This window comes from Eubalaena glacialis, chromosome 13, assembly GCF_028564815.1.
Source record: "Eubalaena glacialis isolate mEubGla1 chromosome 13, mEubGla1.1.hap2.+ XY, whole genome shotgun sequence".
NCBI lineage: Eukaryota > Metazoa > Chordata > Mammalia > Artiodactyla > Balaenidae > Eubalaena > Eubalaena glacialis.
The window spans coordinates 63134879-63161072 of record NC_083728.1 but is presented as its reverse complement, the minus strand read 5'-3'; the positions used below and the strand labels follow the sequence as shown (position 1 = coordinate 63161072).

The 26194-nt window shown below is 52.3% G+C and overlaps 3 protein-coding genes across 8 annotated transcripts in view; 1 reads left to right on the top strand and 2 right to left on the bottom strand.

Moving 5' to 3' along the window:
- Window positions 1-2994: 2994 nt before the first annotated feature.
- Window positions 2995-22967, bottom strand: LOC133104535 (methyltransferase-like protein 22). Of its 6 annotated transcripts, XM_061210406.1 has the most exons (14): window positions 22950-22967; window positions 19722-19863; window positions 18837-18907; window positions 17422-17588; window positions 15738-15829; window positions 15461-15524; window positions 11515-11555; window positions 11282-11426; window positions 8368-8439; window positions 6940-6993; window positions 5866-5946; window positions 5583-5685; window positions 4331-4499; window positions 2995-3072 (listed from the first exon to the last, which is right to left on the bottom strand). In XM_061210406.1, exons 4-14 carry the CDS (start codon window positions 17525-17527, stop codon window positions 3007-3009), a joined length of 993 nt encoding a protein of 330 aa, XP_061066389.1. In that variant the 5' UTR covers window positions 17528-17588; window positions 18837-18907; window positions 19722-19863; window positions 22950-22967; the 3' UTR covers window positions 2995-3006. The 6 variants fall into 6 exon arrangements, with proteins under 6 accessions (XP_061066389.1, XP_061066384.1, XP_061066386.1 ...); XM_061210401.1 differs by lacking the exon at window positions 22950-22967 and adding an exon at window positions 20432-20521 and having other exon boundaries at window positions 15461-15829; XM_061210403.1 differs by lacking the exons at window positions 11515-11555; window positions 15461-15524 and having other exon boundaries at window positions 15549-15829; window positions 22950-22966.
- Window positions 22968-23135: 168 nt separating this feature from the next.
- Window positions 23136-26194, bottom strand: part of LOC133104537 (uncharacterized) — a 173850-nt gene continuing 170791 nt past the window's right edge. Inside the window, exon 8 of the mRNA XM_061210407.1 lies at window positions 23136-23230. Within this exon, the coding sequence (XP_061066390.1) occupies window positions 23218-23230 (13 nt within the window). The 3' untranslated portion in view covers window positions 23136-23217. The remainder of the gene's footprint in view (window positions 23231-26194) is intronic.
- Window positions 25215-25471, top strand: LOC133104538 (NADH dehydrogenase [ubiquinone] 1 alpha subcomplex subunit 1-like). Its single transcript, XM_061210408.1, has one exon. It carries the CDS (start codon window positions 25215-25217, stop codon window positions 25425-25427), a length of 213 nt encoding a protein of 70 aa, XP_061066391.1. The 3' UTR covers window positions 25428-25471.

Below are 26194 nucleotides of genomic sequence, written 5' to 3'. Positions count from 1 at the left end.
ACAACTACTGAGCCTGCGCGCTAGAGCTCATGAGCCACAGCTACTGAAGCCTGTGCACCTAGAGTCCGTGCTCTGCGACAAGAGACGCCACCGCGATGAGAAGCCCGTGCACCGCAATGAAGAGTAGCCCCCGCTCGCCGCAACTAGAGAAAGCCTGCGCACAGCAACGAAGACCCAACGCAGCCAAAAATAAATAAATAAATAAATTAAAAAAAAAAACAACCCTGGGTGATTCACGTGCATAGACTCTGAGAAGTGCTGGGCCCACAGCATTACTATTTGTTGGTTTTACCAAATCTTTCCCGTGTAGGTTTGAACCACCAAGTCCCCTCCCTGGGCCATATATCCTCTGAAAATGTTAGGATATGTAAAAAAAAAATTTTGAGTCCAATGGCCTGGGTTAATTCTCTAGCAGAACACCTTGATGGTTTGATGATTCTGAAATAGCACTGCCAAACAAGCGCTTACAGAAGCTCAAGCAAAGCCTTAAAACACGGCGATAAGGGTGCATTTCCACTCTGAGAAGTGAAAATCTGATGATGCCTTGAATTATAGTGAATCAAGATTAATTCCAGGCTCCACTTAGAGGAAGCTTTCAGGCCAAGTGGTTTGGACATAAAAGCACTTGCCCTAATGTGCCAGGTGAAAGGCGTGACAAACTCTATTGCTTGGTGTCAATTACGTTTGTAGGCCTGTCCCCAGGAGCACTAGGAAAATGTCACCGGTAATGCTGATACATCACCAGCTGGGGCTCTGTCTCAGGGGTGGGGGTTCTATTTTGAAGACTCGTTATTAATAAATCCCATCGTGATCTGCAACTCTGCCTGATTATGGCGAGTCTATCAGGGATTTCTTTGTGTGTGTAGGAACCTTGGAAAGTGGGAGTAGCTCAAAGGCTATGCATCTCAAACCACTGTGTTCACAAATCACCCGGGGTCTTGTCAGAATGCAGATCTGACTCCGGTCTGGCCTTGTGTTGCTGCTACAAGTTTAACAAGCTCCCAGGTAATGCCACTGCCACCGGTGCTGCCGGTCTAGGCACCGCACTGTGGGGATGTGGGAAGAGCACAGGCCCGGGCTGGGAGCCTGACTCTGCACTTGGCAGCTGTGTGATGGTGGGCAAATTGTTTAACCTCTCTGAACTTCAGATTTCTCACATTTATTTATTTAGTTATCTATCTATCTATTTTGGCCACACCACGTGGCATGCAGGATATTAGTTCCCCGACCAGGGATCGAACCCGTGCCCCCTGCAATGGAAGCATGGAGTCTTAACCGTTGGACCACTAGGGAAGTCCCAGATTTCTCACATTTAAGATGGGGATACTTCCTCCTCTCGGGGTCTTTGTAAGATTTAGAGATGATGTGTGTAGACTTCCTTCCACTCCCAGAGGGAAGGGCTGGGACTCATTCTCCTGCACTGCTTTCTTGGCAGGTACAGCTGAGGCCCATTTTTCTTTCCTAAAGTAGCTAATTCTCTTCTTCCAGGTCACGGTTTCTCCACCTTGGCACCACTGACATTCTGGGTTGGACCATTCTTTGTTGGGGGGGCTCCCGTGCAGGACAGGATATTTAGCAGCTTCCTTGGCCAGTGGCACCCATCTCCTCGAGCGGCGACCACCCAAAATGTTTCCAAACTTTGCCAAATGCCCCTGGAAGCAAAACTGCCCACAACTGAAAACCACCATCCTAAGCAGTAATTCCTACTAACAATTCATTCAACAATATGTGCCGAGTACCTACTTTGGGCCAGGATCATGTGCCAGGAATATATTGGTATATAAGACAAACAGGGTCCCTGACCTCATGGAGATTTTTCCCTTTTGGAGCCTTAGTCTTCTCAGCTGTTCAATGGGTCTAACCAGGTTGCTGACTTCCTAGAGTTGTTGGGAAAATGAAATGAACTGAGACCTGCAAAAGCCTAGCCCATGGTGCCAGGATAAGCCAATGACCAGGGGTGGGGGGTATGACGGGCCTGGGAATCGGGCCTGTGCTTGGGGAGAAGCGACGTGGGCAGGAGCAGCCGAGCTGCAGCTGGAGGGGCAGCAGGGGAAGGGGAATGCGGGCCCTGGTGGAAAGCGGGCAGGAGCAGCGAGACAGGGGAAATGGAGCCTCAGGGAGGGTGGGAGGGACCCTAACTGGAAAGAAGGAGAAGGAGGGAGAGGTGGTGGGAGGGGCATAAAGAGACAAGGTAAAGGGGGAGAGCAAGGAGGGGGTGAGATACAGCAGAGGCACAGACAAAAAGATCAAACACCAGACAGACAGACAAACACGTGCACAGGTGACGCGTGGTGGAGAGACCGAGGGGAGGGGGGGAACAAGGCCAGGCTGAGGAAGGGAAACGCCCTCGAGGCAGGTGGCTGTGCGGACCCCGGCCCTAGGCAGCTGCAGGACCCAAAGGAGCGGCTCTTATGTTTGTTCTACGCACATATGTTTGTTCTACGCACACCCGATTTTGGTTACAAAGGGTTAAAACATAAAACAAGGGCCACCGCCAGAGGCATCCAGTCTGGGAGCTCCTGCCTCCTCCTCTGAAGGGGCCCCCAGCAGAGGGACAGGGACGACGCACACGCAGCGTCGAAGGCAAGGAGGCTTCTGTGCCCCATCTTGCGGGGTGGTACTATGGCAACCGTGAAGATGGTATTAAACTCATTTGTAAGCAGTTAGAAGAACATAAAAGACTATGGGTGCAGCCTGGGGCCCCTGCCCCAAGGGAAGCACCTGGGTAAGGTCATCAGCTCCAGCGAAACCAAGCTGAGAACACCGCCCAACTTGACCAAGCAGCTCTCAAACACCCTGCAACACCTACTCCAAACCGGCAGCACAAAAACCACATGCGACCAAATGGACTCCCAGCCTAGGGCAGTAACGTTCTCTGGCTGCTGCTGGGAAGCAGAAAACCGTATTGGGTCACACAAGGCCCACTTGCCGTATTTTTTAAACAATAAAATCTCAAGCACATTACTTTGTGAGCTTTCAATTTTATTAGAAACATCACAAGAACAGTCAAGAAGCTGTGTCTGCAGACACGACGGGTTCTGTTACTGGTTCCACAAAGACCTTCCAGAGCTCCTGCAGCAAAGAGAGAGAGGGGGAGATTCCGATATGTGCAAATGAGACTTCACAATTTCATAAAGGGACGTAATCAGCAAAAGAGAAGCCCTGAACAAGACGCGAAAAACGGGCAGCGTGAAAGCTACTGCGAGAGCAGGGAGCCTCCCCTGGTGCTTTGTTGCTCGGGGCTGTTCCGTGGAGGAGGAGCTGGATGCTGAGTCCTGGCTCTGATCTGAGAGGCATGAGGCTGCCACACTGTCAAAGGGACCAGAATGGCCACAAGTCGCACACCTTCTCCATTCTGGGAGCCGTGGAGCACGGCTGCTGGATTTTGTGAGGAGCTGATTTCTTGGCTGCGTGATGCTCCTCTGAATGCTGGCAGGTGGAGAAGGTACAAAACACGCCAAGTTCTTAGTGGGAGCCTGGCACCCTCACTGGCAGGAGGGGCCTGGGAAGCTCAGAGGCCGCGGAGCGACGAAGGGAAGGCCCTCCGCGCACATGGAACCGCACACACGAACGAACTCAAGGCCGCGCTTGCTTGCGGGAGGGACCGGAGGGCGAGCTGAGCAGGCCCCTCCTCCTAAGAGCCAGGCTGGGTCTCCAAAGACCCAGACAAAGGGCGGCCGCAGACAAGAGGCCAAGAGAATGAAAGACCTTGGGACTCATACGAATCCAGCTCCTAGGAAGTTTAAGGGATTTTAAAGGGTCTTCTGACTTTCCAGATTCCCCCCTAGTGCTGGTTTTAAAACTGTAATAGGAAGTGATTAACCCCAGCCCTGCCCTTTCCTGGCCGGGACACACCTTGTCTCTCGCTGAGACAGCCGGCACCTAGAGCATGTCATTGGGGTTACTGCTCAGAGGCCTATGTGATGGGACTCTACTTGCCCCGTCAGACGGGCCATCGGCCATCAGGCAAGCCCGCCTAGGCCACGAGGCCACACGCTTTCACAGTGAAGACGTGGCCGTCGGCATTGGGACTCCTGCATCAAGATCTTCAGCCCAGTCAAGAGCAACCCACACGCAACCCCCTCGCCACCGCCACCCCCCCCCACCCCGCTTCCCCTGGAGTCTGCACTGCCTGCGGCGAGAGGAAGTGCTCTAAGGCCAGGTGACCGCTGGCCAGGCAGGCCCTCCTGGACCTGGAGAGAGCCCAGCGTCGGGGTCAGCGGGGAGAGCGCGGGCCGGGCTGGACCTGGAGGCTGGCTCACGGCCTCCTCCAGCCGACAGCCTCACGCCAGAGCAAGCTGCCCTCGGGCGGGCGGGCGGGCGCACCTACCAGCTGCTGGATGCGCTCGTAGACCAAGAGCTGCGGGAAGGAGACGTCCACCGGCTCCACCGCGAAGCGCAGGCGCCCACCGGTCAGCCCCTCCAGTCGCCGCAGGCATGAGCGGAAGTGGTCGTAGGCCTCGCACGTGACGTCCAGGTGCCGCAGCGTGAAGTTCAGCCTGCGCACAAGCCGCGACACACACACTGCCTGTCACCACCAGAGGCTCTGCTGCTCCCTTCCGTCACGGCGCTGGATTTTAACTGAGCGCCTCCTGCGTGCTGGGCCCCAGTGCGCGGCCTTCCGGCATCTGCAGGAGAGCCTGGGAGGTGGGGCCCGCTACGGCCTCCGCTCAGGCGGGGACTGGGGCTCAGAGAGGGGGAGGCACGTGCCCAAGATCACACCGGAGTGATCGGGTCCACACGTTGCAACTGGTCACGTGGACCCTGAAGGGGGTCCTGGACGTCATCGGTGTAAACAACGCTGCAACAGATGTGTCCATCTGGACGGCTCTGTGCACGGCTGGGATCGCTTCCTCAGGGCCGTTCCAGATGCTGAACTGCTGGGTCAAACAATGTGTTCGCGTGTGTAAAATAGATAGCTAGTGGGAACCTGCTGTACAGCACAGGGAGCTCAGCTCAGTGCTCTGTGATGACCTAGATGGGTGGGATGGCGGGGTGGGATGGCGGGGTGGGAGGGAGGGGATACATGTATACACGTAGCTGATTCACTTTGCTGTACAGCAGAAACTAATGCAACGTTGAAAGCAATTATACTCCAATTAAAAAAAAAATCAGTGTGTTTGGTTTTATGGCTTTTGCTATATACTCTAAATTTCCTTCAGAAAAGCTGTGGGCTATCACGAGAATTTGAGGAAAATGTGTGTAGCGGGCCCAGCACCGAATCTGTCACAACACGGTCACTCCATCAACAAGAGCCCTAACGTTTCAGGACATCCGGGCGGAAACGCCCTGGAGGGGCTCTGTGTCAGGGCAAGGGCAAAGGCCCGGGGTGCGGAGTGGACATGTGTCCGGGCTCTGGCGCACTCACTGCCCAGCCACGGCCTGGACGGGTCCCTAACGCCTCAGCCCTCCTCCCGTCGGCTGTGCGATGGGGATGGCAGTGCCTGCACATGGGGTTGGTGAGCGGATTAAACGAGGCCACGTGTGTAAAGGCCCGGCAGGCCCGGCCACGGCAGGTGCTGGATGAGCAAGTGATAAGGACGTATCTGGAAGGTGAGAGTCTGGCCCCGCGAGGCGCTCACCTCTTTTCCACAGAGAGGATGGCGGTGGAGGCATTCTTCAACTTGTGAGCCAGTCGGCACAGTGTTTTAAACAGAGCATCAGTTAGGTCATCGTCGTAAAACACTGTGGGGAAGAAAACAGGCAACTATCAGAGAAAATGATTCCTCTGCGGGCCCCATGGACGGAATCTTTGATAAACATGAACAGCCACAGAGCTCAGAACAAAAGCGGCACGGAGCCGCGGTGGGAGCCGCCCCGTGATGATGCGCGGTGACACCGGCTGTGCCGCGGAGGCGCCCTCACCTTCGGCCGCGAGCAGGATGGTGGTGTGGCCGTAGAGGTCGGAGATGTCCTCCTCCGACCAGCTGAAGGGGACCTCGGGATCTGTGAAAAGGGAAGGACACCTTGGGCTCAGCCCTTTCTCTGCGGGCCACCAGTTCTCACCGAGACAGACTGAAAGAAGCTTCAGGAGAAGAAATGGGGTCGGGTAAGCTCGGTGCAGTGGGCGCCACCTGGCAGCCCCGAATCCCAGCGCCTCCGCCACCCACGTGGAAAACTTCAGGGCAGGAGGTGCCCTTTCTGCCAGGGTGGCTACCTTATCCATGGGGGCCTGACCTGCTGACTCGGCCAGTAGCCTGTGCAGAAAACGATCTACACCTCCGTCCATAGCATTCCTGCCCCCGTGGACTTGCTGTGTGACCCCAAGAAAGGTGCTTCACCTCTCTGGGCTGCAGTGTTTGCACTAGAATGGGCATAACAATGCTTCCCTCACAGGACTGTCGGGGAGACCAAAGGACCTCAAGTGTGCTAGGTGCTTGCTAGGTGACAGGCACTCAACAAGCAATGATTTTCCTCACCTGACATCTGACAGGGAAAAGAAAAGTTCTTGTACGAAGAAAGAGCAAAGGTGCAGGTCTGAAACAGTCTGCATAAGAAATTTAGAAATCTCCCCCACCCAGCAGCCCCTGAACCCCTGGGGCCGACTCCCTGCTGTAGGCAGAGGACGGGTGCTAAGCGGGAGGCTGCTTCCTGGCAGGCAAATGGTCTAGGCCCTGCAGTCCCAGACTTGCGTTCACACCCTGACCTGCCAGGTACCTGTGACCCTGGGCAGGCACTGAATCTCTCTGAGCATCAGTCTTCCCCGGAATTAGGGACTATAGGACCGACAGTGATACTGTGAGTCTGAATGACAGAATGAGTGCAGGGTGCCTGGCATGCAGCACCAAGAATGACATGCAGCACCAAGAATGGCAGCTGTCACTCATCAGCCAACGGAGCTAGGACTCTGCTGGGTGGTCAAGGCCACAGGGCTGATGGCCTGGGGGCAGCACAAGGAACCACTGAATCAACTGGGACACGAGAGAGGAGGCCACACACCTGTGCACAGGTCGTCTTTCAGCCAGTCCAGTTCCTTGACCTTAATCACACCGCCTGCGAAACAAACACGAGCTGAACTCCCCAAACTCTGAACACAGTTAGGAAAGAAGATACAACTTCCCACTACACACCAAGATCCATCCATCCCACATTTTTTGAGTGCTAAGCATCAGGCCCGGTGTCAGCCCAGGGAGCAGAGATTCATGAGGTACGTCCCTGTCCTAGGAGACCGGCAGTGAGCGACACTGATATGAAAAGGACGTGCCAGGTGCACGGGAGGAGAGGGCTCTCGTGTCGATGGGTGTCAGGGAAGGCTTTGAGGAGAAGGCACTTCACACCTGCTCCTTCCTTCCAGGCCTGCTGACGGCCTGCTGTGCCCTGGGCATTCAACAAACGTGACACAGGGGATCAGACAGGGCCCTGCCCTCACGGAGCGTGTGGTCTAGTGGGGCGGCAGATGCCAATCAACTAGTCCCACAAACAAATGTCAAAATACCATGGTTCAAGGTGTGAGGAGAGTCTGTAAGGGAACTGTGATCTTGCCTGGAGGTCTGAGCACGATTAGGAACAGACAGGAGGAAGAGGGGGAGGAAACAGGCAGGAGGAGAGAGCAGAGCAAAGGCCCCAAGGGGACAGAGCCTCCAGCAAGGCCAGGATGGCTCGAGCGGAGGGAGCCGCTGTGGGGAAGGGGCTGCCGACGGGCAAGGGCCAGGCCCCACGGGGTCCGGACAAGCCAAGGAGTTGGGTCTCTACTCCGAGAGCAATGAGAAACCTCTGAGGGGTCTGAAGCCCGTGGGGCCAGATGAGTTGGAGTTGGAAGTGCCCCAGCTCGCTCGGAGCAGGAGGCCTGGGCAGGTAGCTCCTCCATCACGGCAGCTTACTCCTGCGGCGGGGCAGGAATCTGATGGTCAGGCCAACAGGGCGGGGGCGCTCTGGGCAGAGGGAAGGGCATGTGAAGGGAGCCCGTGGCTCGCTGGATGCAGGGCTGGACAGCGGGGCTGCCAGGACAGGAGACAGGAAAAGCCGGCCAGGGCCAGACCAGGAGGTCCGGAGCCAGAGGAAGAGCTCGGACTTCACCCCCAGAAGATGCTCAGCGGGGAGTGAAGGGGTCAGGCTGCATCTTAGAAAGGTCACTCTGGATGCTTGGGCAGGTCAGACAGGAGCTGGGGAGACCAGGTAGGGCCCTGTGACCTGCAGGGAGGAGAGAGCTGAGGTAGGACGTGGCTGTGGGCGTGGGAAGAGATGAGGCGAGGACAGAGCCGTCAAGCACCTGAAGTGACGCGAAGCCGAGACGTCCGCTCCCTCCACTCACTGGGGTGTCTAGGGATGCAGGGAGAACCCCGCCTCCCAGTGTCGTGGTTCTGGGTGTCTGTCCCACCTGCAAAACAGGGAAACCTCCCTCCCGGGAGGGGACCTGCTGGGCCTCACCTCCAGTGGCAGTCAGGTGGCTGTTAAGGGCAATGTTTCGCTGGCACATGGCCAAGAGATCTGCACCGACATCTGGAAGGACAGAAGGGCAAGCCATAAGGTGCCAGTCGTGACGACACTTTTATCTCTGTGCTTCTGCCTGGAGAGAGCTGGTACCAACAGCACGGCTGCAGAAACGTGCAAAATTGAAACGAAAGTTTCTCCTGTGTGTTTTACACTAAAATGAAATATGTTCACCTTAAGGCTCTTTCTAATGATCTCTGCCTTAAATCAGAGAAGACTGCCCTTGTGGGGACAGACTCTGCATTCCAGGGAAGGGTGAGAACTCCCAGCATCTTTAGAGCATGTGACACATGCACAAACTTCCCAAATCCATCCTCCATATTTCTAATGACCCTGAGCTGGTGTCACGGTCCCCTGTCACAGGCGAAGTGGCTCAGGCAGTCACGTGGCTGGGCAGAGCCAGGGTTGGGATTTGAACCCAGGTGTCTCTGACTCCAACAAGGCTCGCTCTTTGACACCCCAGAAAACGGACCAGAGCCAGGAGTGCGTTTGGATGTGATCGGTGGAGACAGCACATTCAGGCAGGCTGGAGGCAGGCACCCTGGTGCCTGACTCACCATCCCGCCATCACGTCTCCCGAGCCACCTGCTGCTCTGACGAGATGGGGGTTCCTGTCACTTGAGCAGACCTGAGTTGTAGCACATTGTATCCTTGACGGCAGTGGGGGCAGTGCTTTGCCAAAATTAACTTCCCATTAGGAGAGCGTGCATGTGGAGGGCACAGGGGGTCTTGTGAATGGCATTCGCCCGCCCACTGCAGACCTCCCGGGACCGGACCATCGTTTCCACCCCAGGGACCATGCAGAGCCGGGTGTGTATGTGGGGGGGGGCCTCTCTGCTCACCGAAGGGCCACACCTGTCCATTCTCCTGGGCCACTGGGTAAAGAGAATACTGATGTATGTGCCTGACAACACAGGACTGGGTCAGTAGTTTTTAAGCCTTTATGGTACTTTTTGTCAAAACAGATCTTGTGTGGGATTCTAACATGCCAAGCACATACAAGAGGAGCAGCGATGGCTGAGCGGGGGTGGGAAACCCAGAGCCCTGGGGCTGCTCCCACCCTCCACCCCTTGGCCAGCCCCCGAGGGAGCCCACAGAACCTTGCTCCACAGAAAACAGCCTGAGCCCCCCACATGATGAGAGGCACAATGCTGTGAGCCAGCGGCCATGTATGTGACCTTCGCCCAGCCACCTGACCTCAGCCTTAGCCTGCCCACTTGGATGGAGGGGATGGTGACAGGCTCCCCGGCGACTGCCCAGGGTCACTGTGAGGTTAAAGGCGCTGATGCTCATGAAAAGGCTCTACTAACTGGAAATGTGCTGCCAGGATGCAAGCTCTCTTCCTCTCCAGTAAATCTCTCTCAAGGGTAAGATAACTTGATTAGATGCTGTTGTCAGGCGCTAGGCACGAGCACAGCCCTGGGGTGTTGCTTTACAGCTTGACTCTTGAGAAGTTCATTGGCAATTTACACTGAATTGTCAAGGAGAAGTAAACGGGGTGGCTTACGCAGGGTATCTGAAAAGTACGCCCGACTCCCAGGCCACCCCTAGCTTCCCCTTTCCTAGCTCAGAAGCAAAAGACGTGCGCCACGAAAATGTCAAGGAATCGACGAAATGCAAAGCACGTCAGCAGCACCACTTCCTGCCTAGCAGATATTGAAGATTTAAAACATTAATGACACTAACAATAATTACCTGATAAGATACTATTGTACTTTCTTATAAACTGGTATACTCTCCCTAAAAAAGCACGTCGGCAAATCTGGAGTGTAACTGACAGTACTGCACTGTGTCAATTTGCTGGTGTGATCCCCAAACTATGGTGCAGAAGATGTTACCACTGGGGGAGCTGGGTGAAGGGTACATGGCACTTTCTATACTATTTTGGCAACTTCTATGTGAACCTAATATTATTTCAAAATAAAAAATTTAAAAAGCAATCATTTGGCCATAAGTATCAAAAGCTTAAGAAAGGTCCCACCCACTTTGAGGAATCTAGTTTAAGGATTAGCAGACAATGATGCACAAAGGCATTTGTTGCAGTGCAATAGACAAATGCAAACAAAACAAAACACAACATGAAAACAGCCAAAATGTCCGGTAATATAAGAATGGTTAAAAAAAAAAAAAAGGGACGAAATATTACCTGGTCATTAAAAGTCATTTATAAGTAATTTTTAATGACAGTGGAAAATGCTTTTTCCCTTTTTCGACATTTTTGGCAGGATACAGCACTGAATGTATACAGTTTGATTTCAGCTATTGTTTGGGAATAGGTACACACAAAGGAAAAGGAAAAAAACTTGTAAAAAATATATATACGAACATTAAAAAACAGATTCTAAAGCTCCCTGAGTACAGCGACTTGATCTGTTTCATTCACTCCTGGGTCTCCCGCATCTGGAACTGTGTCTGGCATGCAGTGGGCATGCAATGAATTGCATATTGTTGAATTTATCTGGGGAATGTAAAATTATGAGGAAATGTTATTTGCTGTTCTACAAATTTTCCACAGAGAGTAGGCAAGATTTCCATAATCAGAAAAAAATAAGGCGCTTGTTTTTAAGCCGTATGCGAGGCATATTCCTCATGGTTTTCTGAGATGTTCACTCTTTTGAGGGGGTGTGAACAGAGGCACCAGCAGAACCACTGGTCCTGCACCCGCCGGCCCTGCTGGGTCATCCTCACGCTGCTGAGGAAACAACGAAGGGTGGAGAAAACCAGTGCAAGAGGAGGGCAAAGTCAAGAGCAGCCAAGGTCCAGGGCCCAGTCTCCCCCCTCACTTTTCATCTAGTCAGCACGCGCTCCGTGAAGAGCCCACTCCCCCTCAGCCTGAGACAGCGGGCATTACCTGTACAGTAGACGGTCTGCGCCACGGTGGCCGCGAGGATGCTGGCCAGCCCGGTGCCCGCCCCGAGCTCCAGCACCGTGCGACCCCGGAAGAGGTCCCGCTGGGACAGGATGTAGTCCGCCAGGAGCAGGGCGCCCCGCCACACCTGGAGGGGAGAGGGACCAGGAACAAAGGTGGCCTGCGGCTCCCGAGAGACCCTTCAGGGCCGTGGGAAGCGGACGGGACCTACCCACCTGCTTGCCAACATCCTCCAGGGGGGTGGCCATGGTGTGCTCTGGACGGGACGGAAACCGAGAGAGAAAGGGCCACCGTGAAAACGGGGATGGACAGAACACAGACAGACGGGGTGCGGGGGAGGCAGCAGAAACACAGGCCAGGCTACAGTCAGGAGGGGGCGTGTGAGCGTCACTCTCATTCAGATCCCTGGGTCTCTCTGCCCGCAGCCCGGAGACTCGGGTCACAGGAGGACTTGGCCCAACTTAATCAAACACACATACCCCGCACTCCACTTTTTTATGTTCAGTAACCGCCTGTTACGATCATAATATATTTATGTTCTTTTGATCAACTGTATGGGAATAATAATCACAACTCATTCCAAAATATTTTCTTACACTCAGAACCACACTAGAAAGTTAACAAAATAAGTTTCAGATTATATCCTTTTTAGATGAAAAATAAGTATGTTAGGAAGTATTCTCAAGCACAAAATACATTAGGACAAAATCTGGTGCTGGTTGTTGGGGGGAGGTGGAGAACAGAACTATGAGATCAAGGAGAAAAGGGAATGATGGCAAACGTTTTTCCTGTTAAATAAGAACCAGCTCTCGTATCTTTAAGCAAGATGGTGACGGCCATCAAAGCACCACGACACACGCACGGCAGGGAAGCTTCACAGGCTTGTCAGACTAGTTCACATCAAACCAGGAGCAGGGAGCGGGGTGGCGGGGGGACAGCAAGGCTGAAGGGGTGTGTGTGTGTCTGTGTGAGTACGTGTGCGCGTGCGTGAGAGAAGAGGCCTCCTCACTTTCCAGCCCTGCTCCGGACCCTCAGCGTCAGCTCCCCCCATCCCGCCCACCCCTCTTCCCCAGTCTCTGCAGCCCCATGGCGCACTGTCCCTGGCCCACTGGCCCCTGGCTGGGGCTCGCGTCTCCCCTCTTCCCATCTTTCTTTGTCTCCTTCCAGTTTGCCTGGCTGAGCCAGGGGCACCCTCCCACGGGGATCTCGGTCGTCTACGCCTGGTCTTTTCTCCGAGGGGGCCCGTGGATTGAGCTCAGAAAGACCTGCGTGTGACCCAGGCTCAGTCACGCAGTCTGGCCGGTAGCATGAGTCACTGAACTTCTCAGCACCAGAGCCACAGTTTGCTCCTTTACAAGATACAGAAATAACATCACCTCATTCATGGGCTCAATGGCCTCCCTAACCAGGGTCAAGGGCAGGGAGCTCCTGCCCCAGGGGAAAGTCACACTTTATATTTAAACAATTCCAGTGGCGTCTTAAGAACATAAAAGCCCAGCCTGAGGAACACACGAGAAACTCCAGGGTTAGCAAATGGGGTTAGACAGACAGTCTTAATATCTGAGCTGTACCCTGCCCCTACCAGGACGGTCTCTAGACCTGCAGGAACCCAGACTCTCCTCCTCAGCCCGTCTCCCTCCTCCACACTCAGATCAGTCCCCTGGAATGAAAGCTGACAGCAGCTCACGTTTCTTGAGCACCTACTACGCACCAAGCACTGTGTTAAGAACTCTACATGTGCCATCTCTCTCAGTTCCTCACGACCAGAGGAGATTATACCCATTTTACTGACAAGAAAACTGAACTCTGAGAGGTTAAAGTACTTGCCCAAGTCACAGGCGAATGGAAAAGGCACGTGACTCGGGATCCGACAGCCCAAGTTCTAGCCCTGCCTATTCTGAGTTCTCTGTGTCCCAGTTTATCTATAAAATGGGGAAAATGATCATAATGTACTTTGAACCTTGGGTCTGTGGATTCCTAGCAGGTCCGTGGATAAACTTTAGATTTTCGACAATCCCCTGAAGTAGTCTGGAAAACACATTCTCCTCCCCCTAAGGGAATTTGATTTTAATCAGTTTCTCAAATGGGCCTATAACCTTAAAAAAAGGCTTGGCTTACGAATGGGAGGAACAGGGTGGCCAGGGGAGGGACACCTGCTTAGCACCTGCTCTGCACCAGGCCCCGCAGGAGCACTTACTGGGCAGTATTTATGAAATCACCACCAAAACCCAGGGAGGGCAGCTTCCCCGACCCCTTTCATAGGTCCAAAAACTTGAGGCTCTGGGTGGGCAGGATACTTGTCCAGGGTCCCCTGGCTTGTGAGGGGTGGAGGAGCTCTACAGGATCCTGAGACCAGGACCCCTTCCCTTGTGTCACATTTTACAGATGTGAGTGTACAGCTGCGGATGGAATAATTAGGAGTTATTGCTTAAGCTCAGGTATTAAATGACCTTTCTATTCTCCTCCCTCAGGGCAAGTAGGGACCAAGTGACAGTGAGCTGAAAAGGAGGGTGAACTTCCAGGCGCTGTGAGACGGGGCTTCACAGCCAGGCGGAGCTGGCGGCACACTGACCCTACCCTGCCCTGTGGGACTTTGCTCTCAGCTTGCAGGATGGGAACTTCCCGGAACATTAAACATGCGCCCTGGAGGCCAAACAGCTCGCTGGGAAGTCTGCTGCTCCCCTCCTCAGGGAGGCCAGTTAAGTGAGGGCTGAGGGAAAGGAGCAGTCATCGACCCCCAAGAATAAAACTTTCCAATGTTCTGATCACGTGACATGGGTAAGAAACATGGGCTGTGGTGTCAGATGGACCTGAGTGTGAGTCAAGGCTCTGCCACTGACTAGCTGTGTGATCTTGGGCAAGTTCCTCAACCTCTCTGAGCCTCAGTTCCCTCCTCTGTGAAATGGGAATACTCATCCCTGGAAAGGCCATGAGGACCAGAGGTAATCCACAGAAAACAGAGTAGGGCCCCCACCAGGGTGGTCTAGAACCAGTCTGCTTGGTACCCAGCAGGCACTTGGTAACTGTCTGCTGAACGGATGACCGCATGGCTATCAGAGCTGCTGTTCCGTCTGCGTTTCTGAGAGCGCCCAGTGGACCCCATGTGCGCAACCCAGGCCTTTACCTGGGACCTCAGGCACCATCCAGGACCCTGCATCTCAGTGAACAGACTCACATCAGAGCAGTGCTGGGGATGGCCAGAGCCCTGGCTGTGGAGATGGATCAGGTGGACTCAGAACCTTCCTCCCTGCCCCCGAACTGCACGGCCTTGGGCTCGCCACTTCCTCATTTGTAGGACCCCTCAGAGAGGCTGAGAAGACTATGTGGGGTGATGAAGGTAAACATCAAAGCACAACAGGTGCCTCATCGTTGCTGGCTTCCTTCCTGCCCCTACGCCCGGGCAAGGACGCTCTGGGCCCTGCCTGAGTGCCTGCTGAAACCTCCTTCCACCCCACCTCTCCTGCCACTGCATCCCTGCCTCCTCCCACCCCCCCACGCCCCCAGCTTCTAGCTCCCAGCTCCCAGCCCATCTGCTGGGCCCACACACTCCTCCAGGTTAACTTTGGATCTCCCTCCCCGCCTGCCCTGCTCCAGCTCCAGAATCTGCCATGGCTCCCTGCTGCGGGCTCCTGCGGGCCAAATCTTCCACAAACAACCCCGACCCACACCCTGGCATGCTACGTAGGATCAGAGTACTGATGCAGGAGGCAGCAGCAGTGAAGCTTCCGGAGCAGGTGACGGCCAAGCTGGGGCTTGTACAATCAGGAATGTGTTAGGGAGCGAGCCCTCTGGGAAGGAGGCAGAAGCAGAGGTGCGCAGGGAGAACGCGCACGGAGGGTGAGCGGGTGAGGGTGGTGTGAGTTGAGGCTGGAGAGGAGGGCGGAGCCACCTCACACAGGGGCCCCGGCGCTATGCTGAGCGTGTGGACTGTGTCCTGAGGGCAATGGGGAGCCACTGAAGAGTCTGGAGCAGGAGGGTGACCCGACAGCACTTTGGCAAGCTCCCCTGCTGCCAGCGGCACTACTGGCGCCCAGTGTCTGGACGCCGGTTCTGCTAACCTGTCCTGCCCTGAGATGCCTGGACGGGCCCGCGCTCAGCAGCCTTGTGCCCCGATTAACGCTGTGGCGCCGCCTGGCGGCAGGTGAGCAGCCCTTTATTTACCTATTTTGATGACATCGTAGGGGCTACTCTCTTGTGCTTTGTCTCCCAGGACGTCATCTTCCTCCTGCGTTAGAATCATGGGATGTACCTTGTCTCTCGGAGGCCCCGAGGGCTTGGAGGGAGAGGCAGCCCGTGGTCTTCTCACAACGTCCAAGTCCCCATCCTCGTCCAGCTGAGCTGCCACCTCCTCCTGGCTGGTGGTATCAGCCCCAGCCTGGAGGGAGACCCCCTCACTGCTGCAGCCACTCCCTGGAGGGGACCTGGCAGGAGGAGTCACCTCTGCGGGATGGGCTCTGTGATTGCCACCCTCAGCCCCCGAGTCTGTCTGAGAGGCTTGGTTCCACAGAAGCTTGAACTGGGACAGGAAGACTGAAAGGCAAGACAAAACACAAAAGCAGAGTATTTCCAAACCGTCTCCTTTTCTAGTTCCCTTCCTCAATTTCCACCTGGGAAGAGTTTTAAAGGCCAGGTGAAAAAAAAAAAAAAAAAAAGTACAAGGACCTACTGTATAGCACAGGGAACTATATTCAATATCCGGTAAATAAACCATAATGGAAAAGAAAAAAAAAGAGAAAGGCCAGGTGGAAATATCATAAAACCGGCAGAAAAGGTCTGTTTGATTCGGCTGTGATGCTGCAGCCTCCAGAGCAGCCCCCATCGGATGAGCACCTACACTGCAGGCACTCGGCTCACAAGAGCTCATTTACCCTTTACAGTGGCTACGAAAGTGGCAGTGTCTCTCTATTTTATTTATTTTTTATTTAAAAATTTTTTTGGCTGCGCCACACGGCTTACAGGATTTTGGTTCCCGACCAGGGATGGGACCCACGCCCCCTGTAGTGGATGCGCGGTGTCTTAACCACGAGACCGCCAGGGAAGTCCCAGTGTCACTCTGTCTTACAGATGTGGAGGCTGGGGCTCAGAGGTTACGTGAGCTGACCAAGGTCACACAGCTGTGGGTGTGGCTGAGGCGGGATTCACACCCAGGCTACTCAAACCCTACGCTTCTGCCCTCCTCACCGCACTGTTCAGCCTTAAGCTTGGAAGTGAGGACAAGGATACTGTGTCCCTCACCACCTGGTGGCCAGAAAGTCACTGGGACAGGCTTTGGTAAGAGCATGGGTGCCAGGAGAGTTGGGCTGGAGGCAGGGGGTGTCCTGGGCCAGAGTCCTCCACGTCCCCCGACTGTCTGACCCTGGGGCAACTCGCTTATCTGTTCTGAGCCTCAGTTTCCTGAATCCAGGAATCCAAACTGGGACACGAGGGAAAGGGGAGTTATGAACTGCACCAGAACAAGCAAATACAACAGAGTGATCGGAGCTGGGGAAGGTGGCCAGGGAGGGAAGAACGTTCTAGGCAGAGGGAAAAGCAAGAGCAAAGGTGCTCAGAGAGGAAGGTACATGCAGTGTGTGAGGGGCGGAAAGGAGCAGACAGTGGCCGCTGAGCAGCGAGGGCGGGAGAGAGAAGTGTGGACACACGGGCAGGGGCTGGGTGGGGCTGGGCCTCGCAGGCCAAGGTGAGGGCTCTGATTTCCTTCTAAGAGCAAGGGAAGCCACTGGAGGGTCTAAACCAGGGCGGTGGTGTGATTTGCATTTTTCACAGGACCCCCTGGGCTGCTGGGGAGAGGAGTGAGGGAGTGTGTGCAGGAGAAAAAGCAGGGAGCCCTGGTGGGTGGAGTCAGCCGGGGGTAGGGGCAGTGGGCTGGGGGAGTCCCTGGGCCCCGACTCCCCCACTGGCCCGTGGGCTCCCCCAGGGCAGAGCTCGACTCATTCCCTCTGCGTTCCCGGCATCACGTCCAGGTCTGGCACAGAGCAGGTGCTCGGGAAAGCACAGGGGTCTGCTCAGTGAAACAAGGGCACTTAAGAAGTGGTGTGAGGATAAGCTAAACGATCCAGTCTTCCCAATCCTTTCTGTGAGAAAGCAGGAAACACAGTGGGCTCCCTGGGGTGCAGGGACCTTACCGGGCTGCCCCACGCCACTCAGCCGCACCATGAGGTGTCTCTGGTTCGGGGTGTGGAGGTGGACGTCTGACAGCACGGTGTCGCTTTTGAAGGTGATCTCGTCCATGGCGGGGGCGGGAGACGGCAACCATGGCCTGGGCTCCCCACCAACCGTGGGACAGCAGCACCTGAGAGGCGAGAGCAAGTCCTCAGGACAGCAGGTCCCAGAGGGGAACAGTGTAAACGACCCCAGCCAGGCGGCAGAGAGCTCCCTTTTCAATCCTCTCTTAATTCTTCCTGAAGGAGAAAGTCTCAGAGCCTTGGCAAGGGAACAGAATCCAACTAGAACTGTTATTTTGTTTTGCACTGTGTTCATTTTCATAGTAATTGTTTACTTATGGCAAGAGATCTACATTTCCATTTATACTGATAAAGTTTTCCTTCCCTTTTTTATTTTTTCCATTTTTTTATTATGAAAATTTTCCAATAGCAAGTTGAGGGCATAGCATAATAAACAGCCATATACCCACTGCTTAGATTCCATGATCATTAATGCTTTTTCACATGATCAATCAATCCATCTATCTCGGTTTTTCTCCCCTGAACTGAGCACCTTCTAGACATCACACCATTTAACCCCTAAATAATTCTTCAGCGTCTGTCTCCTAAGAACATGCTCCTACATAACCATAAGACCATTAGCAGACCTAAAACAATTAACGATTCCCTTATACCATTTAAAACCCAGTTCATGGTCAATTTTCTCCATTTGACACCCAAACGTCTTTTGCAGCTAGTTTTTCCTAAACCAGTATTCAATCACAACTTATGCTTTGCATTTAGAAGTTGTTTTCCCTATAACCTTTTTCTTCTAGAAGTTGGCCCCAGCTGCCCATATATCATTTGTTTTTAAACCTTCTTTTTAAATTAAAAAAAAAAAAAGTGAGTGGATTTAAAGGAAAAGCAACTAAGGGAATCACTGTACAGGTGATATACAGATATGGAAAAATTATGAAGGCGACACAGCAATAACTAAAATTTGGAAAACCATGCTGGAGGCAAGGTGGTCAAAAACAGGAAGGCTTTCCCTCCATCCAAATGTTCCACCTCATCAAAAAGCATTAAACAGCAGCAGCTGCGTGCAGACAGAGACTTGAGCTGTGATGCTGGGCAGAGCAGGTATAAACCCAGTCTCCTACCTCCTTGCTACATGACCTTGAGATAATGACTCCACCTCTCTGGACCCGTTTCTTCAGCTACATTCTCACCTTGCAGGGTTGGCGGTAGGTGGGGGTGTGGGGGGAGATATGTGGGGGGAGCGTGTTAAGTGCTGAGCAGAGTCCTTGGTCCGCAGCAATTGTTAATAAATCCTTGGTTTCAGATGTTTGACCCAAACCTGCCCACAATCCCTGACCTCCTACAGGAACTGTTCCTACCTGGGTAGGTGTGTGCACTACGTGTGTGCCCCACGCATGTCATGAGACCTCTCGGGCCTCCATTTCTTCAACTGGAAAATGGGATCGTCATCACCCAGGCTGTCCACAATCTGAGTCCACATAACTGGAGTGCCTACATTTAAGTACTCTCCATGGGGAAGCAAAAGTTGTCCCAACACAAACATTTTTATAAAAGAGTCGCCCCTTGCTGGCTGGCTTTCCTATCTAACGCTATAAGGCAGCACAAAGCAAGTGGGTTGTGAAGTGAGGCTGTGAATCTGGCAAATGGATGCAGGATTTCATGGTGTCAATGAAAGCAATGGAGAAGAAATGCTCGACCCTCAGGCAAAAGTCCTCAACCAATGAGGACTGGAAAAATTAGGATGGATCCAGGAAGAGGATCCAGTCTAAGTACAGCTTAGACCTACCATGACCAATCGTTTTAAAGACAGATCTGGCTCTCCTGGGACTGAAAAAGGTCCTGGGGGAAAATATTGCAACCGCATACCAAATACTCTTAAATACAGAGAAAAGCCAAACCCGTATTCTTAATTTCTAGTTGAAATTTCAATTTTAAAATCCAACCTGCACAGGTGTCCCAGGAAACGCACTCTACAATGGAGTACTAGGTTAAGTGGATTCCCTTTAAGGGGCTTTTCCTAGAACCAGATCTCTGGGAATGCAGAGGCACTTTGTACCTGTCTCAGGGTCTGTGTGAGGATTAAATGAGACAATGATCACTTTCAGGATTCAGGACATAGTAAGTGCTCAATAAATGCCAATAGGAAATATTATCATTATAGTGTTGATAAGAATAATTATTAAATGATGTGCTGCAAGATGGAATAAGGCAATAGTTTCTCTATTTAGGAATAGCTGACTCACAGTCTCTGTCTGGGAATGCTGGGGCTGGATGGGCTTCAGTCCCCTCTTCTCACTGGGGAGGAGGGAAAGGACACCCCGACTGCAGATGGGACCTCTGCTTCCTCCTTTGGGCAGCTGACAAGTGTCCTTGGCTCCTCTAAGGCTGTGGGGGCCAGACGCAGACGCTGTCATCCTAACCCTGTCAGGAGTGCCCACTAAAAGCAGTTTGCTGGGATCTGGGGGTTGAAATGCCTCCCCGCCTCCCGGGCTTTCTCTCTGCCAGGTGTCATAAGGTCATCAACAATCAGGAAGTAGGCGCGATTCTGGAACCGAGGCCCGGGTCTGTGGGGCAAAGACTTGGCCCTGGCCGCGGCGCGGAGCCGTAGTCAGGGGCTCCAGGGTCCTCGGCCCTCGGGGCTCTTCGTTCTCTCTGTCTTGCCGCCTCCCTGAACTCCAACTGGCGAGCTAAGCATTGCCCTCTCAAACTGCAGTCACAGCTCGGGCATCACCCTCCCTTCCTAATCCAAAACCGAGGGGGCTGCGTGGACCCGAACGGAAACCCAGAGGAAGGCATGGACTCCTTCTCCCAACACCCTAGCTTCGAAGGGGAAACTAAGGCTGAGTGGGGACTTAGGCTTCAGGCCCGTGGGAGTCCGCACTTCAAGGCCAGGCTCGGTGCCAGGAGGCTCCCTGCACCCTTCCGCGTGCCGCCGCCTCTCCCACGGGCTTACCCACCGCCGGCCGCTACCTGAAGTCCCAACCGAGCCCCTCACCACGGTGCGCAAGCCACCGCCATTGCAGGCAGCCTGCGCAGGCGCGGCCCCACCCCGTACGCGTGCGTCCCTCCTAGTCGCCCGTGACCACGCCTACCTGCCGAATCGCGCATGCGTGCCAGCCTCGCTGGCAGCCTGGTGCAGCCCTGAGGAGGTGAGTTTCGCACCTGCACAGGTTTGCTCGCACCTGCACAGGTTTGCTCGCACCTGCCCGCGTTTGATGGGGTGGCCGGCCTGGGTGGGACGGGTCTGCGAGAGGGGGGCCGTTAGGTCGCCCCAGGTCACCCAGCTAAGTGGCAAGGCTTGGATTCGAACCCGGGTAATAGGGCTCTAGAGCCTGTGCTGTTAACCAGCACACTAGCTATATATTAATTATCGTTATCCTTGCTCTTAGTACTCATTAACGTAATAGCTGGTCCTCGTTTCATTCATTCATCCACTCGTCAAGTCTCCAACACCAGGCGAATGAAGAACCGCAGGTTAATTAGCGTCTAACAGGAAATGAAATCTGATACAACTGTTGCACTTCAAGTAAGCGTCCAAGCACATAGGACCACAGATGTAAAATGTGCACACATTTACATGCACATACGGAGGGTCAACATCAGTTTCATGGATAAAACATGAGGGGGTGGTTAATAGGGTGACCAAGCAACATAAATAAGTGTTTTTAAAGGAAACAGATTGTTTCCTGAACTCCCCAGGACAGTGCAGGGGGAGCCGGCTGGGCATCTTGGGACCCCGTTCTAGTCTTGGTTGGGTTGTTCCCAGGGGATGTCTGGGTGCTAGGAGGGCACCGAGGAAGGTGGTGTAGACACCTCTGGGTTTTTTTGTCTAAAAGCTTGTGAGAATAAAGCAGGCAGAGCCATCTTTTAAAAACAAAAGTCAGATTACGTCCTTCCTCTGTTCAAACCCTCGGAGGCCCTCACCTTGGACAGAAAGAATTCAGTATTCTCACAGTCATCCCCTCCCCATCTCATACCCGACTCTGCTCCCTCCTATTCACCCGGGAGGCTTCTCTCCAGGACACCCACCTGCCTTGTTCCATTCCCTCACCTCCTTCTGGCCTGTGCTCAGGCATCATCCTCTTCTCAGTGAGATCTTCCCAGACCATCCTATTTAAAATAACCACTTCTCGGGGAATTCCCTGGTGGTCTAGTGGTTTGGACTCTGCGCTTCCACTGCTGGGGGCCCAGGTTCGATCCCTGGTCAGGGAACGAAGATCCCGCAATCCCCACGCCCTGGCAAAAAAAAAAAAAAAAAAAAAGCCACCTCTCCCCACCGAGGCACTCCCTGGTGCATAGGAGCTGCTCAAAAAGTTCAATTTGTCGAATGAAAGAAGAAAGAGGAATGTGTGCTCACGGGGTGTGCAGAGAGGGTGGACAAAAGCAGACGTGATGTCACTGCCCATCTTTGGGCTGCCCGGAGGTGTTAGGGAGCTGGACAGAGAGCTGCTGGGGGTCTGGGCAGCTCCTCACTGAGATGTTGAGGTAATTCACGTCATCCCAGGCTGCCTATCATCCTCAGCGTCAAGTTCGAACTCTCCACTTGGACCCTGTTAACCTTTCCTCCCTGAGGCATGGACAGTATCCATTCTCCTCTCCTCCTGTAGTTGTATAATATTTTTGCTGGGCACACACCTCCCTCAAATTAAAAACTATTTCCCAGCCTTCCTTGCAATAGCAAGGACATGGGGTTAAACTAAAGGGATTAAGCCAATGGGATGTAAGGGGAAGTGTTACGGAGCAGTTTCTGGGACCCTCCCTTAAGCAGGAAACTGGGGAGTCTTTGGTTCCTGATACTTTGTCTCTTCCATCATTCATGGGGCCCCAAACAGATGTGCTATGAGGGCCCTACACTAAGTTATGGCAGAGTGGCAAACCTACTTGGGGGTCACCTCCTCCAGGAAGCCTTCCCTGATTCCCCCTCCTCCAGCTCACGACAATGAGTCTCTGGGCCCCCCAGTCCTCTCTACTGTCTCCATCAGAGCACCTGTGACTCCCCCACCAGGTTGTGAGTGCCTTGGAGGCAGGAGCAGCTGCTGGTTCCCATCAGCAACTTAGGCTGGATTTCTCCATATCCACAAAGGAAAAGAGAATAATGCTTGTAAAGCAGTTAGCATCATCTTTGGCATGCTGTGAGCACTCAAGAAATGACAAGAGCACCTATAAACTATTACAGTCGACCCTTGAACAACATGGGTTTGAATTGCGCATCATGGGTCAATTTATAGGAGGATTTTTTCCACTAAATAGGTACTATGGTACTATACAATCTGCGGTTTGTTGAATCTGCAGGCTGTAAAGTTATATTTGGATTTTCTTTTTCAAATTATTTTCCCATTTAGGTTATTATAGAATATTGAGCAGAGTTCCCTGTGCTATACAGTAGGTCCTATATTTGGATTTTCAATTCTGCAGAGGGTCAGTGCCCCTAACCCCTGCGTTGTTCACAGGTCAACTATATTATGGCTTACACTAGTTCATTCAGGTGGTAAACGCCCCAGACATGTTGGAGGGGGCGGGCAGGTGGAGACCATTGTTCACCATTCGGCCAGGCCCTGCAAATGTGAATGATGGAACTGTATTAAGGTTCTTATGGCTGCTGTAACAAATTACCACAAGTTTGGTGGCTTAAAACAAAATGAATTAATTTTCTCACAGTCCTGGAGGCCAGAAGTTCAAAATCAAGGTGTCATCAGGGCTGGGTTCTCTCCAAAGGCGCTCAGGAAGGATCCTTCTGTATTAGCTTGAGCTGCTGTAACAAAATATCATAGATTGAGTGGCTTAAACAACTGAAATTTATTTTCTCACAGTTCTGGAGGCTGGAAGTCCGAGATCAAGGTGCAAGCATGGCCAGGGGATCGCCCCTTGGGTTGCAGACAGCCACCTTCTCACTGTGTCCTCACACGGCCTCTTCTCTGAGTACATGAATAGAGAGGGAGCAAGCTCTCTAGTGTCTCTTATAAGGACACTAATCCTACCAGATCAGGGCCCCGTCCTTATGACCTCATTTAACCTTAATGACTTTCTTAGAGGCCCCATCTCCAAATACAGCCACACTAGGGGTTAGGGCTTCCATATATGAATTTGGGGGGACACATGCAGCCTGTAATACCTTTCTTGCCTTTCTCCTAGCTTCTGGTGACTCCCGGTGACCCCTAACTTGTAGATGAGTCACTCCAGTGACACATTTGCCTCCATCTTCACATGGCCATCTTCCCTCTGTGTCTATGTCCAAATCGCCTTCTCTTCTAAGGACACCAGTCATTGGATTAGGGCCCACCTAAACCAGTATGACCTCATCTTCACTTATTTACCCTGCAAAGACCCTATTTCCAAGTAAGGTCACATTCACAGGTTTGGGACTTGAACACATCTTTTGGGGGAACATAATTTGACCCATAATGGAAAATATCTTCGAAGGGATGCTCCAGACCTAGTTTTTCAGCCCCCAGCTGTGTGAGTCACCTCAGCTTTGGGGGTCCTCCTGGCTGAGACTCCCAGACATCGTAGTGCAGAGACAAGCCAGCCCCGCTGTGCTCCGTCCGAATTCCTGGCCCACAGAATCCATAAACATAACAAAAGTGTTATTATGGTCTATGCCACTAAATTTGGGGGTAGTTTGCAACACAGCAGTAGATGCTCAGAATAAGGGGGAAGGAAAGCTGCCCTTCTTCGCAGAGCTTTGCAGATTAGGGGGAGAGGGCCCCCCGCATTCCTGAGTCTCAGTTACATACACAACCACCCCTGAGGCTCAGACAGGTGAGGTGCTTTGCTCAAAATGCCAGCTGCTGAGTGGTAGAGCTGGCATGCAGACCCAGGTCTCTGAAATGTCCCAGCGTTGGATGGGGCCTTAGAGTGAAAAGCCGTTTCTAGCATCCCAGGCACGTCTTTTCCTTTGAGAGTCTCCCCCAAGGCTTGGCGATGCAAGGGTTACTGCGCTAAGTCCCATATGCTGGAGTGTACATCACCCCCACTGCCTGGGCTAATGACAAATCATGTATGCAACAGAGGAAAGCGGATGGCCTGCCAGATGTGTGATAGGAAACCAGCTTGCAGGAAATTGCTATCAGGTGATCATTATTAGCCCGGGTATTCAGAGCAGACCCGTTTCCAAAGGTCATGCGTTTACTAAATGCTTGATGCGTTTTCCCAATCGGCCCTGGAAGATTTTGTTCTCCTGGAGAGAAAGCTCTTCCCCTGGATCTGCTGAGAGCAGGTGATTATAATTCTACACCTCCCCCACCCCCGCATCTCACCAGCCTCTAACAGCAGCTGCTACAAATGCACAGTGATTGCCTTTCTGGTTCCTGGTACTGCATAGAGAGAAACCAAGCTGACCCTCGTGTGCAATGGAGGTGGGTTCAAATCACAGCTCGGCCACTCAATAATCATAATCACTCATTTGATGCGTGATTATGGAGAGCTTTTCACATGCTAGGTACTCGGGCAAGTTACTTTACTTTTTTGAAACTTAATTTTCTAATTTCTCGAGTACTGATAATAATACCTACCTTGAAGCGTTGTTGTGAGAATGAGTGAAATAGAATGTGGAAAGTTCCAGGCACGACTTTCCTGCACTTCTTGAGCTGATCTGAGCATATCTCTTGCATTTTAAAGAACGCACCAATTTCACTAATTTTACCAAGTCATATTGTTAGATTTAAAAAAAGCCAGTTAAGCCAGGTCACCTTCAAGGGGCCTGGAAGGAAGTGTTTGGCCTTTGTGATGGTGTCACGATGTGGTTCGAGATTCTCCCCGGGGTTGCTGTCGTGGCCGCATGCTTGTTCATCCTGGGAATGGCCACTGCACGCATCCACAGGTTCACTAACGGGGGCAAGGAAAAAAGGGTTGCCCATTATTCATATCAGTGGAACTTGGTGGAAAGAGATAGGCGCATCTCTGGAGTTGATCGTTACTATGTGCCAAAGGGTTTGGAGAACATTGATTAAGGAAGCATTTTCCTGATTGATGAAAAATAACTCAGTTATGCTCATCTACCGCTGCTAGAAGGTTATGCAGTGTATCGTGTAGCATGCAGTGTATTTTGTACTGTGTAATAAAAATAAAACAAAAAAGTAAAATAAATAAATAAATAAATAATTTAAAAAGCCAGTTACATAAATCTGGAGCTTGGGATGAACACACACACACAACTATATGTAAGACAGATAACCAACAAGGACCTACTGTATAGCACAGGGAACTCTACTCAATATTCTGTGATAACCTATATGAGAAAAGAATCTAAAAAAGAATGAATATATGTATATGTATAACTGAATCACTTGGCTGTACACCTGAAATGAACACAACATTGTAAATCAACTATACTCCAGTAAAATTAAAATAAAATTTAAAAAGCCAGTTACGATGCCATACATACTGTATAATATTAGTTAAGTAACAGAAAACACAAAAAATTATATGTTTTCTCAGGATATGTGCACATTATGTAAATACACAGAAAAAATCTGGAAAGATGCCTTCTCAGGATAGGGGCTGGGATGAAGATAGGTTTGAGAGGACTTTGTTTTAATTTTTAAAGGGCTGCAACATATATCACTTCTATGGTTAGAAATTTATTTAAAAATGAAAGTGCACAGGGGCTTACACTGGTCAAATGTGGGACAATATGAGTCTTTAAATGAATATTTATTGGCAAGAATAAAACATGACACATTGAATAAAAGCAATCTACGTAAACAGGTACTCAAAA

What these genes read in the sequence shown, in the direction of transcription:
- LOC133104535 (XM_061210402.1), bottom strand. Translation starts at nt 17,527, where the DNA reads ATGGACGAGATCACCTTCAAAAGCGACACCGTGCTGTCAGACGTCCAC. An exon ending in TGGAGGATGTTGGCAAGCAG is followed by an intron (nt 11,427 to 11,514) that starts GTGGGTAGGTCC and finishes TCTCCCCTCCAG; the next exon opens with GTGTGGCGGGGCGCCCTGCT. An exon ending in GCAGACCGTCTACTGTACAG is followed by an intron (nt 8,440 to 11,281) that starts GTAATGCCCGCT and finishes CTGTCCTTCCAG; the next exon opens with ATGTCGGTGCAGATCTCTTG.
- LOC133104538 (XM_061210408.1), top strand. Translation starts at nt 25,215, where the DNA reads ATGTGGTTCGAGATTCTCCCCGGGGTTGCTGTCGTGGCCGCATGCTTG.